This window comes from Coloeus monedula, assembly GCF_965178545.1.
Source record: "Coloeus monedula genome assembly, chromosome: 10".
NCBI lineage: Eukaryota > Metazoa > Chordata > Aves > Passeriformes > Corvidae > Coloeus > Coloeus monedula.
In genome coordinates, this window is record NC_138790.1 from 17092795 (window position 1) to 17111966 (window position 19172).

The following is a 19172-nucleotide window of genomic DNA, read 5'->3' on the forward strand; positions in this document are numbered from 1 at the left end:
TCTGCTCAAGCAAGCCCCAGGCAAGCCCAAGCTGACCAGAGGCATGACCATGTGATGCTGAGTGAGGGGAGCCTCCAGAGCTGGCCGGGAGGGAGTTGGGGCTGAGTAAGTAGTGCAAAACAAGAGCTCAAACTGCTTGGGCAGTCCCTCAGCTCCTATTTCAGATCCTCAATATTTCATCCTGCAGGACCTGGTGTACACAGGGAAGGCAGCAGCATTGATCTCAGACAGCAAATCAATGGGTCCTTCCAGCCCGGGAGAGCATGACCAGTCAGCCCACGCTCCCTGGCATTTTCGTGACATTTTCCGAGCCGTGTGTCTGGGGAAGGACTGATGGCCACAGCTCCAGAGGCAGCTGTCCCTCTGCAAAGGCCCCAGCCCCAGCTCAGCCTGAGAGACCAGGAAGGGTGCAGGCATCCCACTTGTGCCCTCCCTCTTGTGTCCTCAGTGTGCCTGGACCCACAGACCCATGACAGCAGCAGAGCCCCCAGGGAGATCCGGTGAAACACCCCTGGTGTCCATCACCCTGGCATGTGGCCCATCCATCACCCTCCCCAGGAGCATGGCCTGGGTTCAGCCCCATGCAGGGAGCAGACCTGGCTGTTGGGAGACACAACCAGTGCACAACGCAGGCCAATGTTTTTTTTTAATTCTCAGTGAGGCTCAGCCCATGCAGGGCAGGGATGGAGGAGGGCTCCCCACATTCCCCACAAGTACAGGTGACCACAGTGGGCAGAGGAAGAGGAGATTGGCACCCACCATATGCTGGTCAGAGACGGGAGAGGGGAGCATATTCATGCGACACAGTCACGAAGCCTTGGCACAACAGGCAGTCTGGAGATCCCTTTGTCCCGTATTTTCCCCCCACAGACTCCAGCTCTGGAGGGAGCAGCCATGCTCCTTCCCTTGCCCTCAAAGGGCTGGGAATGCAGGGCATGAGAAAGGCTGGGAGCAAGGAGCTGTACCAGCACCCTGCAGCCAGGCACCACTGAAGAGATGTGCCAGAAAAATCAGGGTCACATTGGTGCCAGACAGCCCTGAAGAAGTCTTCAAGGGAAAAGGCACCCACAGACCATTTTTTCCCCACTCCATCCCATGTAAACCTCTCCCAGTCCCTTGGGTCTCAGCCCAGGTGCAAGCACCTCTCAGGGCACCCATCCATCTCTGTGTCCCAAAACAGCCTGGGGTGCCTGAACCCCTGACTCCAGCACCTGGGGGCTCACCCCACTGGGCCAGGAGGGATGGAATGTTTTTGGGGATTGCTGGCATATCCCTGACATAGAAGTCAGCTGTCCCCACACCACAAAGGATGCCCTGGCCTTGGCCAGGCCTGGTGCTGAGGACCGTAGGATGCATTACAATGCATGCAGACCACAGCAAGGCCACTGCCACTGTGTCCCTGGAGCAGTGCTGTTGATACAACCAGCCTTTCCATCCCAGTGGGACAGCACAGAGAGGCAGCGATCCCTCCATCACTCCTGCCTCGCTCCCTACCACAGGATGAGTGCCACAGTCAGATGGATGCTGGTGGTGAGGAAGGCTGGTCGCAGTCCTTCCCTGTCCTCCCACTCTTCAGCAGAGGGACACTGCGTGGGTGGTGGCCTGGCCCCTGTCCATGTCCTCCAGCTCGTACTCCTTGGCATCAGAGAGGGGCAGCCCGCTGGTGCCGGGCAGGGGCTCGCACTCGGTGCTGCGGGTGGTCGTGCGGGTGACGCTGGGCGAGTACTTCCGTGCCCACGGCGGGCGGTGGCCGGGGCGGCACATCACCTCCTTGAACATCTCCCGGAAGCGGGTGGACATCAGGTTGTAGAGGATGGGGTTGGCAGCCGAGCTCAGGTAGAAGAAGACACCTGAGATGATGTGGACATACTGGAACATGTGGAGCATGTTGCTGGTCCAGGTGGAGACAAAACTCCAGACAAGGCGGTCAGTGTGGAAGGGAGCCCAGCAGATCCCAAACACCACCACCAGCACAACTGTGGGGAGACAAGGAGCTGGTGTTACTGGGGGGATAGGGATTACCAACCCCACGGAGACCCCCAGTCCCTGGCCAAGCACCGCCCTGTTTCAGCTTTGGCCATAGCAAAGAAGCATTAGAGAGAGGAAGAACGAGAGGGGAAAGGTCCCCTCAGTGCCTTCTGGAGTTGCCATGGAAGGGCTGGAGGTCTGGACAGGATCTCCTCCCTCCATCTCCTGCCAGTGCTACTCCAGGTATTTCTGTGCTGCGCCTCTCCACTCCTCATGAGGCAGGCAGCTGGCTCTGTCCCAGCCATGCAGCACAGCTGGGGGACTCCCCTGTTTGCATCCAGCCTCTGGGAACCTGCCTCCTTCACCAGCAAAGTCCAAGGAGCAAGAGCTATTTGAGACCTTTCCTTGTGCTCTGGTTTTGGTTTTGTTTTTTTATAACCCAGCTCTGCTGATGGAAAGGAAAGGGTGTAGGTATGTATATGTACAGGTAGTCCTGGGGTCCTCTGCCATACCCATGCCACAATGCATCCCTGTGGCACATGGGGACAGGTCCCCCCTTTGTCCCCAGCCCAGCCCAAGTGCCATGGAAAGCAGAGTTACCACTTGTCTGGGATGTGGCAGAAAAGCAGCCCTGGCCCTGCCGTTGGACTGGGCTGGGCAATCTGCCATTGCTGTGCTGTCATGGGACTAGGAGCGTGTAGAGGTCAGCATGCTGGGAGAGGCAGCTACCCATGGGCAGCCAGTTCCCACTCCTGGGAAGGGGGCCAGAGGCTCTGGGAGCTGTGCTGGGGAGGGGAGCAAGAGTGAAGAGCAGTGGGAAAGAGGATGTTTCAATCCAGCCTTGGGTCATTGCCCACAAAGGCTGTGAGGCTGGGCAGAAGTGCTGCCCTTCTGGGAAACCCCACCACTGCCACCAGCATTTGAGGTCTGGGTGGAGGGACAGGGAGTGAGTTCCCCCATCCCAGCCCACCTCCCTTCCCTTTCTCACCCTGCACTTCATTCAAGGAGGGCTTGGTGGGAGCTGACACAAGCAATCCTCACCGCTGGACCAGAATCACCAGATCTGCCTTTGCCCCAACTCCCCCCAAGCCAGACCCACAACCTCGGGGATGACCCAGCCTCAGTGTTCTGGACTGTCCATGACTCAGTTTCCCCCCAGCACCCTCCCAAAACAGCCTTGGGAGATAGTCCCTGGCTCTGCCATCCCCAGCACTGACTCACACAGCATCTTCGTGACCTGCCTCCTCTTGACTTTCTTCTGCCCCTGGGTGTTGTGGCAGCTGCGGCTGCTGCTGGTCTTGGCTCCCAAGGCTTCCAGCATCTTTTCTTTCTTGAGCTGCAGGCCAATAAGAAGGTAGAGGACACTGATGGTCCCCATGGGCAGGAAGAAGAAGATGATGGTGGTGATCTGGATGACGAGATTGTAGGTCAAGCGTGGCTTCACCAGGGTGCAGATCTCTGAATCAGGCACCCACCCCCGTCCTGGCACATAGAGAGGCTGCAGCCCATGGAGGCTGGTGTTGGGGATGGAGCAGACGACTGACAAGACCCAGATGGTGACAATGACCCTCTTGGCGTGGTTTCTGGTCACCACGTACTTGGCTTTGAGCGGGTGTACCACAGCGATGTAGCGCTCCACGCTCAGGGCCGTGACGTTGAGGATGGAGGCAAAGCAGACGGCCTCAAAGAGCAGCGTCTTGAAGTAGCAGCCGCTGGCCCCCAGCAGGAAGGGGTAGTTGCTCCACATGTCATACAGCTCCAGTGGCATCCCCAGCAGCAGCACCAGCAGGTCAGACACGGCCAGGCTGAACAGGTAGTAGTTGGTGGGTGTCCTCATGAACCGGTGCCGGAGGATGACGATGCAGGTGAGCGTGTTGCCCACAGCCCCCACCAAGAAGATCAGCAGGTAGATGACACAGACTGGCACAAAGAAGTTGGACCGTCGAGGTCCCAGGTACTTATCCCGCAGCTGCTCCTCTGTCAGGTTGGCATCCTTAGGGTCGAACAAGGTCTCTGGGTGAGTCCTGTTGCTGAGATCAGGGCTGATAGGCTCCACAGGGAAGTCTTGCTGGGGCAGGGAGAACTCAGAACTGGAGCAGTTGACATAGGGATTCATGGCTGTGGAGAGATGGAGAGGTTTGCGGGATGCTTTCCCAACTTCTCTGCTCCCCCTGCTCCCACTGTCTCTCTCCCCACTGATGCCAGGATGCTGCTGATCACCAGGGCTCTGCACTCTCGTATCCATCCTGCCCCAGCCACAGCCTTTCCTTTGGGAAACCACACAAAATCTCCACCTAACCTCCCTCCAGGGCTCCCAAGTGCTTCTTACCCCATTTCCCATCTGAAAATAACCCTGGCAGCTCCCCAGTCCACCTTAGGCCCTTTGCCCCATCATCAGGGGAATGTCAGCAGGGCTGTCCTCTTTTCCTGCTCTGTAAGCAGAGCAGGATACAGCCCCAAAAAGCCAGCCCCAAAAATCACTCCTGGCCGCAATTCTACCAGCTATGTAGAAGGGCTGGCAGGGCAACCATAAAACAACCAGAGGGAAAATTGATTTTCCAGCAGGATAAGGACTTACAGCTTGTTGGGAAACTCCAGATGAACGCTGAGGTCCCACCACCCCTGCGCCGGACAGGGTCAGGCTGGGGAGGGAGCGTGGGAGGGTATGGAGACTTCACTGCCTTAAGAGGCAGGCAAATGAAATCCTGCCGCTGCTTTCCCCTCGGAGCTCAGCTCGGAGAAGCCGCCTGCCTTTATTCACCTTCTCCCTCTTGTCCGCTGTCAGCTGAGAGGCTGGAGGGTGAGCCGGGGGTGTGCCAGGGGCTTCCTTTCCCGCCGCTGGCCAAGCAAATCGCGGTGCCGAGACCCTGCCCCTGCCAGGGGCTGGCTCCTTATCTACAAAACAGCACTGCCAAAAAGCTGCCCTTCAGAGAGAGGAAATAACGTTAAGGTAATAAACTATTGACTCTGAGAGTCCCAGGGGAGGGCGGCACAGGCGTCTCCTGCCCTCCGGCAGCCTTCGCAACTCCGGCATTTGTCATTTGCGTGGCCTCGGTGGTGAGTAAAGCATCGATCAGCCCCGCGGCCGCCCCAGCACTGGCCGGCACGGGAGCCTGTGCTGCACCCGCTTGTCCGGGATCATCTCGGGAAATGCAAGATGGACCCAGCGGCTTCCTGAGGTCTCCCCACTTATAGATGTGCAATCCCTGGGTCCGTGAAGCAGGTGGCTCCCGCCGGCTCCTGTCACACTTGGGTGCGGGGAAGTTGTTGAGCTCGCAGCATCGCCCCGTGCTCCGCGTCCGGCTCAGCTCCCTGCCCGTGTCCCGTCTCTGTCCGCGCTCCCGCCTGCCCTCCGTGCTGGCAACCTGTGCTGACACCCCCGTCCCAGGGGACGCTCCTGCTTTGCGCAGACCCGCGCACACACGCACAGAAATGCACACACACAGACCCACTCACGGTTCCTGAGCCCCTCGGACGCGTGTCAAGGCTGCGTGTCCCCGCTCCGCCCGCGGCTCCTCTCTCCTCCACGCGCTGGACCGGTCCGAGACCCGCCCGGAGCCCAGGAGCTCCCGTTCCGCCTGCGGTGGCCAAGGGCTGGCGGCTGCGGGGCGGGGGCTCCCCGGCTCCGGGCTCTCCAGCCCCGCAGGTGAGGAGGAGGCGGAGGAGGATGCGGGGTCGGCTGCGCATCGTTCCCCCGCTCCGTGCGACGGCGGCGGGCACTGCCAGCCGGCGGGACGGGACGGGGAGGCACCCCTGGGCACACGGACACGCGCCGGTCCCTTCATCCCCTCCGAGGGTGGCAGGGCGCAGGTGGACCCGGTCCCCCCCAGGGATGACACCTTGAAGGGCTCCGGCATCCCGGGACCCACCTACTTCAGCCTGTCCCAGCAGCATCCCACCCTGCACAGAGTCCGAGCTGAGCAGGATGGAGCTGAAAGAGCCCCAGCAGGGCTGAATTCGAGCAGGCAGTACAGGGATCTTGGAGAAGGAGCCTGGAGAGACCTGCCAGGAGAGACCTACCGCAAGTCCCACACTCCCCGCTCCCACCTGGGCTGAGCCCCAGCACAGCTCACTGCACTGCAGAGCCCGGTGCTTGTGGCCAGGATGTGAGGAGCTACCTGGATCTGGTGACCGCCAGCACCAGGACACAGCCCCTGGGGTCCTGCACGCCCCAATCCTCCTCCTGATGCCAGAGCACGCAGCAGACAGAGCAGTACCCCTCACTCCTCGATGATTTTGCTCAAAGAAATTCCAGAGCAGGCAAGGGATGACAGGACAAGACCAGCAAAGCCCTGACCTGGCCCTACCTCTGCTGCCTGCAGCAAACAAGCACCAAGCAGAGGGGAGCTGGCAGAGCGAACATGCCAAGGGCAGGTCAATAGCTGCCCTGAGCCTTGACTTTCCTCAGGAGACCATCTTTTTCCCCAGAGGAGAAGAACTGCTGAAGCCAAAGGCCTGGAGGGTAAATGACTGTAAACAAGACATTACTCAAGGGAAGAAATCAACAAGCTGGAAACAGTGTCTGAAACTGGGAGGGAGAAGGAGAAGAGTTGCTGCCTGCTCCTATGGAAGTCAGGAAATGAAACTCCATCCCCGGAGGGGATGGAGACACAGTAAAACAGGGGATTATGGCAAAGTGCTGGTGACAGCTGGGACAGGACACAGGGACAGCAGCCGGATGATGCTGGCAGGGGCTCAGCAGGGCAGTTTCGGCAGATGCCAGGATGGGTCACAGTGCCAGGGAACTGGCACGTTGCAGGTCACAGCCCCTGGGTGGCAGAGCCACAAACAGTAAGCGATGAGGCAGGGACTGCTGTCCGTGCCTCCAGATTGTGCGCAGGCTGTTTTCCCTGAGGGATGCCCGAGGCAGGGAACAGATCTGTGCCATTGCAGACGCAGGTTGGGCTGCACCACTGAGGCACAAGGAGCCTCAGCATGAGCCCACTTCGGGGATTGCAACATGGAAAGAAGCATCCCAGGAAATCTCGCTCCCTTCCGTTCCTCATTTGTCTCCCTCTGTTTTCTGACTGCCCTGATGAGCACAGTCACACACAGTCAGCTCCCAGCACAGTGCCAGGTGCTCTCAGAGCTCTCTGCACTTACACAGCCATCTCCCCATCCTTGGGGCAGAGGCTGTTCCCTGCATGCAGCCACAATCCTCCCACCCAGCTTGCTCCTCATCCCTGTCTAGGCTTTGCCTCAAGGCAGTCCCTGGGGAGCCTCCTGAGCTCTGCACCTCTGTCCTTGTCCCTGTAGGGATCCCCATGGCTCACATGTCCTGCCCTCCTGGGAGGATGAGGGGATGTCTGCTGGAACTGGGGTGTTTGGAGGTTGCTTGGATTGGAGCAAAGCAATGGAGATGTTGCTGAGCTCTTGACAAACTTCAACATCTGTTTCCCTGAAACCTCCTTTCCTTCCTGAGGACAACAGGCATGTAGGAAGGATGGTTTGCAAGGAGCAAAGACAAGACAAAGCTTTATTCAGTCAGAGCTGAACCACGAGTCCATCCATTACCACCAGGCTGTCAGATCCTGGCCTCCAGGTGGTGGCAGACCTCTCTCTCCCATTCACAGCCCCAGTTTTTCTGGGACACCAGAACCACAGGACATGGGATCCTTCTCCCTTTGCTCCCTATTTCCTTCATCATTCACATCAGCCTGTTGGAGCATCCCACATAACTGGGGCCTCAACAGCTGCTCCCACACCACCTGCAGTCATATCTCTCTGGGAAGAGTTGGCAGCTCTCAGGGACTGACTGGGCATCACTTCTTTCCCTTGGATCTGTCTCTTCCTGCATCCCACCTCTAAGTCCTCACAAATCTAACAGTCCTTTAGAATGATCCATTCTCTCTTTCAAATTTCTCATAAACCAAATGACCAGGAGGTGACAACCCCTCTTCCTCTACTGCTCCCCCACTGCTTAGAAGAGGGTAAACTGCACATAGGAACATGATCCTTCAGCCTGTTCCCCTTATCAGGCATTTTATTATATTAACCCTACCTGGGAAGGTAGTGGGGGATGGCCAGCTGCACACCAAAATCTGCTCCTCCTCATGGTCTGTCAGCCACAGCTCAGTCCTCTCTGTGGCCAGAGCACCTCTGGGTTAGGCTGGAAGAAGACAAGCCATGGCACCCATGAGGCTCCCTTTGTAACCCCAATTCCAGTCTTCCTCCTGCTCCCTGCTCTACACCCATCCCTCCCAGAGGGCCAGCCAGGGCAGAGGTTGTCCCTGCTGGCAGCTGGGTCCCCCCATGAGTGGGTTAAGGCTGCCACACAGAAGCTGAGCAAGGCCAAACTCTGAGGAGAACTAAGAAGCCAAAAGAGAAGAAAAACCTCAGTTTCAAAGCTCAAGAGGCACAGCCCTAATAACCAACTGCATCCACTTCTGGCTCTTTTCAAGAGGGCATCACAGAGGAATTGTAGGACAGCCCAGCACAGCCTTGTAGAGCTGCCTGTGCTCCATCCCCATTTCTTCCCACGCTTTGCAGATTTAATTAACACCCTCTAGTTCCAAACACAAAAAGCCACCAAGCCACAGAGTGACATTGCATCCAAGAGGGAAACTGAGGCACAGACAGTCCCTTGTCCGTGCCATCCTGCATCAGGCAAGAGCCCCTGGGGTGCATTCTTCTGTCACAGAAGGAAGCAGATAAGCAGCCCCTTCTCAGTGTATTGCTGCAGCAAATTTTCCAGGGCAGGGATAGCCAGCACTGACAGAACAGGGCCATTAAGCTTTTGGGCAAGAATGAATGCTCTCCCCTTGGACAGTAAGCAAATCTTTTAGCCATGCAGATGTAAAAGGGGCTTCTCTTCCTGCTGGGACCTGCCTACTCAAAGTTGCCCCTCTCTGGTCACCTGGAGATTACATGCCTAGAGGATGCATTTCAGAGAGCAGAATGCTTTTTTCAGACCTCAAGGCCAGGAAGGGCCACTCAAACTCACAGGGCACCAAACAGGCCCACATCTGAATAATTTTGCACAGACAGGTCAGTGAGGTGGCCTTTTCAAAGCAGCCCTGCTGTGATTTACCCAGCAGAGCCCACCCACCCATCCTTGTCTGCGTTGGACACTCTCCCATAATAATTTTTTAGCCATCACTATCCTGTGTATTTCTACTCACTAACTCTCCAGAGGGCTTTTTCACTGTGTAACAGATGTACCCATTCCCAAAAATCTCACCTCAGCATTTTAGCCTCCTCCTCCCCTCTCACACAGCCTAAGCAGGTGACATCTTAAGCTCTCACAATAGTGGCAGCTGTTTCTAGATCTCCAACTCCCATTTTCTGAGCTGGTCATAAACTGGCCAGCACCTTTTCCAGAGTGCAGGCATCTGGTAAAGGAACAGCAAGGAGCCTTTGCTCCCCTGGGACAGCTAGCCATGTTCCTATGGGATGCAGGGCTGGTGCCCTACTCACAGCCTGGAGTTTCTCCCTGCAACAACTTCTGTTATTAGAGCCCCACAGCTCATCTGAGAAGTAGCTGGGGAGGGACATTTCTCCTCCACCTCAAACAAAGCTGAAAGAAGGAAGAACAAAGAAAAAAAAAAAAAAAAAGACCATTTCAATATTCACTGGGATAAAAGCAATCAGCTTTCTAAGGAACAGCTTATGTCCCCTGGGTCTGCTGAGGGGACAGGGAAGGCAGGCACTCTATGAGCAGGTATTCAGGCTCCATGGCAACCATAATTTTGCTAATCAGGGCCAGCACAGACTTGAAGTACCTTTTCACCTGGCAGGAGCACTGGGCTTTTGCCATTAGGCTGAGTTATCCAGGGGTGCTGCCTTGGCCGTGTCCTCTGGGCAGTGATGGAATTGGATGAGGGCTGGCTGCAGCCCAAGGCATCCTGAGAACAATCTGCACAGTTCCAGCTCTGTGCCCTCCATCCAGCAGGAGGCTGGGGACCATGTTTTTCTACTGAGGTCAGAATGAATCACCCAAGATCAAAAAAGAATCGGGTTATTTCACCCCAGGTTGTGGATGTGTCTCTTGGCCAGGGCTTTGCTAATAGCACACTGTTTTCCTGTCTCCCCCTCGCCACCTCTTTCAGCTCCTGTTTGATGCTGCTCCATGGCACCACACAGGGTCAGAGGTGGCAGAGCCAACACTGGCATTGCAACCAGTAATAGAGATGGCATTTTGTACCTGGAGATGACAAATGCAGCTGCAAGAAGAAGGGGGTGTCTTGTGGCCCTCAGTCTCACAGAAAGGACACAGTAAGCTACCACGATGTTTTCCTTAACCTGAACAATCCAGGCTTGGGGAGGAGGAGAAGTAGACCAGGGCAGCTCCCAGGGCTGCAGCAGAGTGCTCTGGCAGCCCCAGGAGCAATAAGCAAGCTGTGATGGAAATCCCTCGTCCTGGCTGAAATCTGCTCTATGACAAAGCTGTGGCACACTCGCTGGGCAGGAGGGACTCGGCACCTGGCCAAACCAGCTCTGCCTTTCTTCAGCAGCAGAGCCAAGCCAGGGGACACCCAAAGGAGCATTTTTCCAGCTGAAAACATCCTGGCCAACACATAATGATCTTAGGACCACCTCAGCTACAGCAAGTCCATCTCTAAAATACATTTAAATGGAGCACTGGTCTAGGGCATTTTACCAAGCACCAAGAAGTCAATTTATGGCTTTGTTACTTTCTAAGTCTCCTCCTTTTTGAGTTATCAAAAATATGTAACTACATGGCACAGCACAGGGATGGCCTCTCTCCCCTCCCCTTGGTTCAGAGCCACTTGGCACAGGTTGATTTATGGTGCCCCCCAGGTCTCCCAGGGACTGATTGCCAGGACTTGTTACATCTCCCACTGGGCCATGGTAGATATTAATTCCCTGCCTATACACAGCTCTCAGCACCCAATTCATGTCTTTAAATGTGTCTGGGAAGAGGCTTTCAGCTGGAAGGAAAAAGAGCTGCTCAAGCTCTGCAAAACCTCATTTGCAAAGAGCACCGGGTGAGGAAATGACATCTCTGTGGTGGGATCCCATTTGCCACGTCGTGACTCACTCTCCAAGTCAAGATCAAAACTTCCAGTCATAAAGAAACCCCTATCAGCTACAACAGTATCCCAATGAAACACAAGCATGGCAGCAAATGGAGATGCAGGATAGAGAGGGAAACTCACCACAGGGTCTGCAGCACTTTCACATGAATTTATTTGCAAATGAGCATCTCTGGCATGGAATAGGGCTGAGGGGCAGCACCATGGGGATGGCAGGGATGAGGGCTGCTATGACAGCCTTGTTCTTCATGCTGACACCCCCAGATGCCAATTTAATCATCACATTAATGACACCATTAATTTATGGTGACAAATAGTTCTTTGCAGTGCAACAGCTGGTAACTGGGGAGGGTGGGAGCATCTTACACTGGTTGCTGGCACTTTTGCTGCTTCACTGGGAGAAAAAAGGGCTGGAGTGCATCTTCCCTAAGCAAGGATACCACACTCTGCTCCATGTCCTGTGACAGGATTTTACTCTAAGCCTCAACTTCCAGATACCAATAAACTTCAGGGCTGTACTTTTCCACTCTTGTTTTGCACCTAAAAAAAAAATCAACTAAAAAAAAGTGGGACACGTGCACAGACTTTCATTTTTTCTGCCAGAAAGTTTATGCTGCACATAGAGAGAATTAAAGCTCAAAGAACATCATGAGCTCTCAGAGGTGACAATGTGGAAACTTCAGCATGAATGAAAGTTTCCTGAGCCCCAGGAGGAAGAAAACATGCCACAAATGTGAGTAAACAGCCTGAAATACTCTGCCCACTGAAAGAAGAAATCTAGCAAATTGGTGGCAAGGCTCATCCCCAGGCAGAGACAGCAAATGGCACCTGAATTTGTGAGACAGCTGCCAGCAGTGCCGCTGTGTCAGAGAACAGGGGATGCACAGGCTCCGGTGGATCCAGCCCCTCCAGAAACTTGTGGTGTTTTGGTGCCAGCAAATTGGAGCTGGATACGAGGAGAGCTCCCCAGTGAGCTCCCAGTTCCTTGTGTAACCTGCCTGACCATCCCTTTGGTCCAGGGAAAAGGGACCATCACAGAGGCCAGGGAGACTGAAGCACCAGGAGTCTGATTTTTGCTGTGGGATGAATCAGATATATGACACCAGATGGGCAAGAAGCAGAAATGTGAGAAATGCCACAGACTGGCCTTTCCAGAGGGCTCACCTGTGCTTCCCAGGGCTGTTGACATCCCTCACCCCCTCCAGCAGTGAGCAGAGGTCACTCAGTGTGGCATGTGATGGGCTGAACAAGAAGCCACAAGGCCAAGTCGTATCAGCCTAGTTATGGTGTGATAGGCAGTGATGGGGACACGGGCACTAACAGGTTAACCAGACAGATGCAGGGTGGCAGGTCCAAATGACACCCACCCTGGGGGACCAGCAAGACTCCAGAGTCATCCTGCCATTAATTGAGACCAGGGGATGGAACACAATAAGGGATGGCATTTTTCTCTAAGTGCAGGGATAGAGACAAGAGACTCTCAGCCTGATTTTCACACTCTGCAGGAAACAGGAAGGAATAATTAAACATCCCACCAGCACCCACTAAGGATAATCCCAAACCCACATCTCACAAGCATAGCAGGTCCAGCCAGTCCAGTTGCCCTCTCCAGCAGGATGGTGGTGACTGGGTGAATGCCATGAGGCTGGCACAGTCATACTGTAGGAAAACTCCAGTGCTGTCCAGTACAACATGCTCCCAAACCAGGGAACAGGCTCTGGCATGGCAGCACAGCTCTGCTGCCACCACCTTTCAAGCCTGGAGATGGAACTATCTCCTCCCTACCCCATTAGCTCTTTGTCCAGGCTTCCCACAGCCCTTTTATAGTCCTGGCACCACCCACACCTGGGCCAGGCTGGACAGCACCTGGGAAGGGATGGGCTGGGTTAACCCTATGCTTGCCAGCCACCTAATGCCACCCTCACCAGCAGCTCTAGAGGAGAGGGTTGGGGACAGCTGTGCATCCACATGTTTAAACTGTCCTGTCCTACACCATCCCACCAGTTCACTCTCCTATGCCTCAGTTTCCCTTTGCATTCCTGCCTGCCACAGCAGTTCTAAGGAAATTCCTGTTTTCTCCTCTCTTCCCTCCTTGGGGTGTTTCCCAGATGGACAGGCAACTTTCCCCATCTCAGCTGTCTCACCACAAGGCTTGGCACATGCACACCCTGCTTCCAGCATCTCTGGGACTGCTGTGAAGAGTCTGGGGCACAAACTCAACCCATAGAAGTGTTTTCCCCCTGATGGCCACAATGGGATTTCCCAGCCAGGCTTGGTGGCCTCCCACAAGTGTCTTGGCCTCTGGTTGCTTCTATGCCCCAAAGTCCCGAAGAGCTGAACATTTTCAGCCACTTCACCAGGAAGTCCCAATTAAATGCCAGGTCTGGCTGGGATTTCCTCTCCTTGTCTGTGCCAGACTGCTCTGGCAGCAGTGCTGAGTAGTAGCCTGGCACTGTCTGCCTGGATTTGGCCCAGATCCACTTATTCCATGATTTTCCCTGGCCCACAGCCTCTCTACTTCTTGTTGACACTGAGGCAGCCTCCTGCTTTCAGCCCCAGCCTCTGACGTGCCCAAAATTTCCCTCATGCAGGACAAGAGCTGGAGCCCCCAGACCTCCTGGCTGATGCAGAAAGCAGCAGCTTTCAGTGGAAAGCAGGAATTGGAGAGGACTTTGGTAGATTAGACACATGGTCAAAATGTGGCACCTAATTCACTCAGGACAGGTTTAAATCCCCTTCCACATGCCTGCCACTAATGATGGGCTTCAAATAAATGCGCAAATGCTGGGCAAATGGGAGGGACTTTCCTCTGACATCATGCAGCATTGCCTGCGATATTTCTTCTCTCTCTCTCCACCCATCTCCCATCCCCATCTGGCAGGTTATTTCCATCCTGCTCCCTTTTCCCACCAACAATGTGTCCAACAGTACCCGCACCTGTGGAACGACGAGGTGTGAACGGGAAATCTTCTGGTGCAATGCCACGAGCTCCATTCCAAAAGCACCAGGAGCATCTTTTCAAACCCTCCTTTTCTGGTGCTTTGTGTCTGCATTAATTTAGGGTAATTACATCCACCACAAAGTGATCACAGCAGAGAGGCTTCACCCTGCTCTGAGTTTGGACGTGGTGTTGGGTGATGGTTTGAACTGGGCGACATCCACTTGCCAGAGCGGTGATTCGGGGCTGCCCCAAGCTCTGGGAACACCCTCTTTGTTGCCACAGTCGCTGTTTTCCGACATATCCGGTCTTAAATTACCTGCACAGGCGCCTGGGCTGGGGGAGAGCTCTAGCAGGCGGTGCAGCCCTCCGGGACAGGGATGGCCCATGGAGGGACAGACACGCAGGGTTTCTCCCCGGGGTGTGTGGCGGCTGGAAGAAGATTTCGGGGCATTTGCAAAGCGCTCGGAGGGGCGGCAGTCCCCGTTTGCCTCCCCGGGCTGTGGCGTGTCCGGGCGGCCGCGCCCGCGATTCGCGTCCTTTGGGCTCCCTCTGGTGGGAACGCGTGGGAGCTCCGGAGCGTCCCGCAGCCGCGGGGCCACCGCGGGCCACCCCCAGGCCCCGCCGGCGTGGGGCTCCCGGGCAGGGCAGGCATTCGCCCGCACCCCCGTGCTGGGCCGGAGCGGTGGGGATCGCTGCTCACTGCAGCCCCCCGGGACACCCAAGGCTGGGCGCGGTGATGGGGCACCCATGAGATGTGCTGGGATGGTGATTCCCTGGGGAAAAGGGAGGCCTGGAGCACACCTGGGCTTGTCCATGGAGAGGTGTGCGGGATTTCCTGGAAAATGGGCAAGAAGGAATATGAAATGGGTGTAAAATGTGGAGAGAGGTTTGCATGTGGCAGAGAGCCTCCATTGAGACTTGGGGGACAGAGCAGGTTCCCCCCCAGTCCCTTCATTCTTTCAATGTCTGGCCACTTGTGGTCATTTATTTTCCCCCTTTCCCTTGCCCAGGGGGCTTGGGGGATTCCTCATCAGATCAGCACGTATTTGACCCCTCAATGTAGTCACAATTTGGGGGTCCCCAGAGCAGGTGGGGTACAGCAATGGCGTTGATGGGTTGGGGAGGGAGGGCGCAGCACTGATGGCTGAGCAGGAGATCCAGACAGTGGGCAGGATTTTGGGAGACTTGGGGCGGTGGGAGTGGGGCATTAAACCCTTCAGTGTTCGAGACAGCTTGGGAGAGCAGTGCTGCCAAGCTTGGTCTGTCCACCAGGGAAGGGGACAAGGGGTTCGTGCAAGTGTCGTGTGTCCACACGATGGCACCAGACCCGGAGCAGTGTCCCCAGCCACGGTGGCATGGCAGGACCTTGTCCCCGAGCCTTAGAGCTGTGTGATCCTGCACCTGGGAGCAATGATGGCTTTTTTGGCTGTGCCCCACTCGAGGGTAAGGGCTGTGCAACAGCTCCCTGCCAGCAGCTCCTCTCAGCATCCCTCCAGCTTTGGATGTTCCTGCTTTTGCTCCAGGTGTAAAACAGGAGAGAGGTGTCTAAAACTTGATCCTTGTTTCTCTGCTTCATCCCCCGGTTTCATCTTGTGTCTCCTCTCTACAAGCCTCCCTGGCTCAGGTGTGCACAGAGCTGCCCTGCCTGGCAGGGAATCCCTGTTCCAGGGGCAGAGCTTCCCACCTGTCCACCCTCCAGACAAACCACAGCCCCCCACCCTGGGAAAGAGGGAGGCAGGGGGTGGAGGAGGCGGATGCAGGGAAGATGGAGCTTGAGGGTCCTGCCTTGTCCTCAAGCAGCTGACAGGGCACCTGGGGGCTGCTCACTGGGGACCAGGATTCCTTGCTTGGGGTCTGGCAGATGAGGGCTTTGACCATCCTGTCCTGTCCCACAATAGTCCGAGTGAGGAGCAGGAGCCAGGCTGGAGCCCCACAGAGGGCTTGGGAGTGTAAGGACTGCAATAATTGTGACCCTACAAATACCTGGGTTAAATCACAGGCTCTGTGAGGGTCCCAGTGGATCCTGCACAGGCTCAGTGCCAGCAGGACTAACCCCCAAACCTCTCAGTGGGCAGTCAGGTTCTCCTCAATCCCCAGTGCAACCCTTTGCTCTGGACTGGCTGCTGCAGGCCAGGATTCCCTTGGCTACTTTACCTGATGACCTCTTCCCTAGGGAAACAGGATATCCTTCCTGTCCCTTCATTGCAGCCAGATTTTCCCCTGAGCCTCTCCCTGTAAGGTATCTGAGGATCCTATTAGCAGAGGATAAGGTCACCAGAGCCCAGAGTTGGCTCAGGGTCCCTCAGATGGAGCTCCTGCTCCTGCTTTGCCTACGTGCTTTGGCAGGGTGGGTGGGGGCTTTCTGCTGCTCTCAGCTTCACCTGCTGCCAGGTTTACACAGGCTTGGTGTGGAGTTTTCCTTGTGGTCTCTGCAGTGATCCAGGAGGTCCAACAGAGCAGCAGTGCACACAGTGCTCCCCTGCCATCGGCAGGACAGGAACGTGTCCCAGATATGGCTCTGAGCCCCCTCCACCCTCTGCTCCATCCCCCAGCCACAGCTCCAGCCACATCCCTCATCTCCACAACTTCAGCCGAAAGCCTTTGCCTGTTCTTTCCCCAGCTGCCCCTTTCCCTGGGGAGTCACCCAAGCTCCCCATCCCCATGTCCTCCATCCCTCCGGAGTTCTGCAGCCCCCCAGCCCTGGGAAGCTCAGCAGCTGTTGAACCAGCAGCGAGCCAAGATCCCATCACAGCAAAGAGCCTCTTGGTGCAGCCTCACACTCCTCCATCTGCCTGCCTCCATCTGCCAGCTCTTGTCCTGCATCTTGGCTGGCAGCACCATGTGAGCAGCATCTGCCCCTTCCCATCCCTCTGTCCTCTCCATCCAGCCTGCACAGGATGGACATTTGGCTCAAAGGTCTCCACAAAGCTTTGGAAACAACACAGAGGCTGAGGGCTCACCAGGGTAAGGGAAGGCACTGCAGGACACACAGTCTGGCCAAACCCAGGGTTTCACCAAGAGATGCTGAGCTATTAACCCTGGGAAACCCCTTTCCCACTCGGCATTCTTAAGAGGGCTCAGGCCGCATGTCCTGGCTTTCCCCATCTCCCTCTCTCCAACCAAGCTGGCTGCTGCCTGCCTGGCGTGGCTCTAAGTGGCTTTGGCTAAATCCCTGTCTGGAGGAAGCTGCTAATCCCTGTGGCTTCATGGCCAGCAGGATCACCTGAGTGGTCAGCAGCCTTGGGGGTGGCAGGGTGGAGGGATGGGACAGGTCCCCAGGGAAAAGGGGCAGTGAGTGGACATGCCTGCAGGAGCATGAGCAAAGCCACTGGCTGTGATGGTGCCTGGCCTGGCCGGGGTCCCAGAGCCAGTGGCAGGACAGGAGCAGGGATTTGTGCCTCGGAAGGAGCAGCTCCATCGCTTTCCACGGAGCAGATGTCAGGGCTTAGGAATAAATCGCCTCCAGCAGGAACGCAAGCTGGGGAGACGTAAGACCCACGGCCTCCCAGTAGTGGCAGGGACTGGGACCAGAGAAGAAAACGGGCTGCAGCACCGGGACGTGGCTGAGCCCCCCCATCGCCCCCGTCCCTCCTGTGCCCACTCCCCACGGAGCCCAGCCCCACTGCGCCGGTTTCCACGGGGAAGCGCGTTTCCTGTGGAACGAGAGGACATTCCCGATGCAGGCAGCTTTTCCGCCAGGATTTCTAAAAATAAGATCTCGGGACAAGCCAAAAAAAAAAAAAAAAAAAAAAAGCTTTATTTTCCTTTTTTCACTGTTTTAATGCGAAGCTTTTGCTGTTCCCCTTGGGAGGACGCCACTCTCCCGGCCTTCGTGCCCGCCTCCCGCCCGGGGGTACGTGGGGGGAGCTCCGCGGCCCCGGCCTCCAGACCGCCCCCCGGCCCCGGGGGAGGCCCCGCTTCCCCCCCGCCGCACCGGCCGTCGCCATAGCGACAGTGACCTCACACGGGGATGGATGGTCGCGTAGCAACAGTCCCGGTGACATCAGAAGCCCGGTGCTGTTCCCACGGCAACCCGCGGGGCAGGGAGGGAGGCAAGGGCCGTTCGCGGGGGGACCACGGGCCGGAGGGGCCGGGGCAGAGGCGGGGTACCCTCGCCCCACTGCCACCGCCTCCCCGAGAGCCCCCGAGCCCCGCGGGAAAAGGGTTAACGTGAATAAATCAGCATATCTTAGGGACGTCACTCCCGGTGCAGACAACGGCGTGGGGGGGGGGGGGGGGGGGGGGCAGAGAGGGAAATGAGACCCGGCCGGACCTCACCGGGGTCTCGGGGGGCAAAAAAGAGGCAGCGTACCCCCCTCGCCCCCAAAACTCTCAGCATCGCTCAGCAGCACCTCAACCCTGTCCGGGGCACCAGCCCCGCCCCAGGTCCGTCCCCCCCCCCCCCCCCCAATGCTGGGCAGGGGACAGAGCTGAGGTACTGTGGGAGATACGGCACTAGCGGCTCTTGATGGAGAAACACGGAAAGGTTTAGGCTGGGTGCTCCTGGGGTGCAGCCGGGTGAGTGCATGTCCTGGGGGAAGCACCTGAGTGAGATGCTTCCTGCCCCCCAGGCAAGACCACGAGCACCCTTCATCCCCGGGACCTGCATCCTTCCCTCTGCCACTGAGGGCACCTCTCACCTTGGCGAACACGCTCCCAGACCCTAAACACACTCTGCCGTGGCTCGCAGCCCTGGATGTCCCTCCAGCCTCAAGTGGGGACAGGAAAAAGGACAGCGTTTTTGGAGTCTCGATAAACCTCTCACCACCCTGGGCCACCAGTGCCCGAGCTGGGATGGTAAGGTGACGCTCAGAGAGGTGCCCGGTGTCACGGGAGGCTTTTGCAGAAGTTAATCCCCAGCGTCACCGGTGTCCCCAGTGGGATTAGCCACTAGATTGCACTCTTGCTCTGCGCACGGGCGAGGGAGCTGGCAGGTACTTGGCAGCAGGGAGCGGGATGCTGGAGCCAGCCTGTTCACCCAAGCGCTACCCACCACGCAAGACGCAATTCCAAACGGGGCGCGCTGCAGCGGCTGGGAGAGAGCCAGCTCCTCCGGCCCCGCCGGCAGCCAAAAATAACCACGGCGGGGTGACTTTCAGCGGGGAAATGATCTGCATGGCTCTACGGGCAGGGTGCTGCGTGCTGAAATGCTGCTGCCTCCAGGGCAGCAACTGCTCATCCCTTGGAATGAAAGTGGCAAGGATCAGGGGAGGCTTTCGGTGGGGGAGGAGGGCTGGATCTCTTCTGCAGCTCGTCTGGACACATTC

The 19172-nt window shown here is 56.9% G+C and overlaps 1 protein-coding gene across 1 annotated transcript; it reads right to left on the reverse strand.

The window, feature by feature from the left end:
* Nucleotides 1–1572: 1572 nt before the first annotated feature.
* Nucleotides 1573–4084, reverse strand: NMUR1 (neuromedin U receptor 1; the record flags this gene model as incomplete). The annotated part of the gene is made up of 2 exons (XM_082288094.1): nucleotides 1573–1976; nucleotides 3190–4084. 2 exons carry the CDS (start codon nucleotides 4082–4084, stop codon nucleotides 1573–1575), a joined length of 1299 nt encoding a protein of 432 aa, XP_082144220.1.
* Between the last annotated feature and the right edge of the window lie 15088 nt (nucleotides 4085–19172).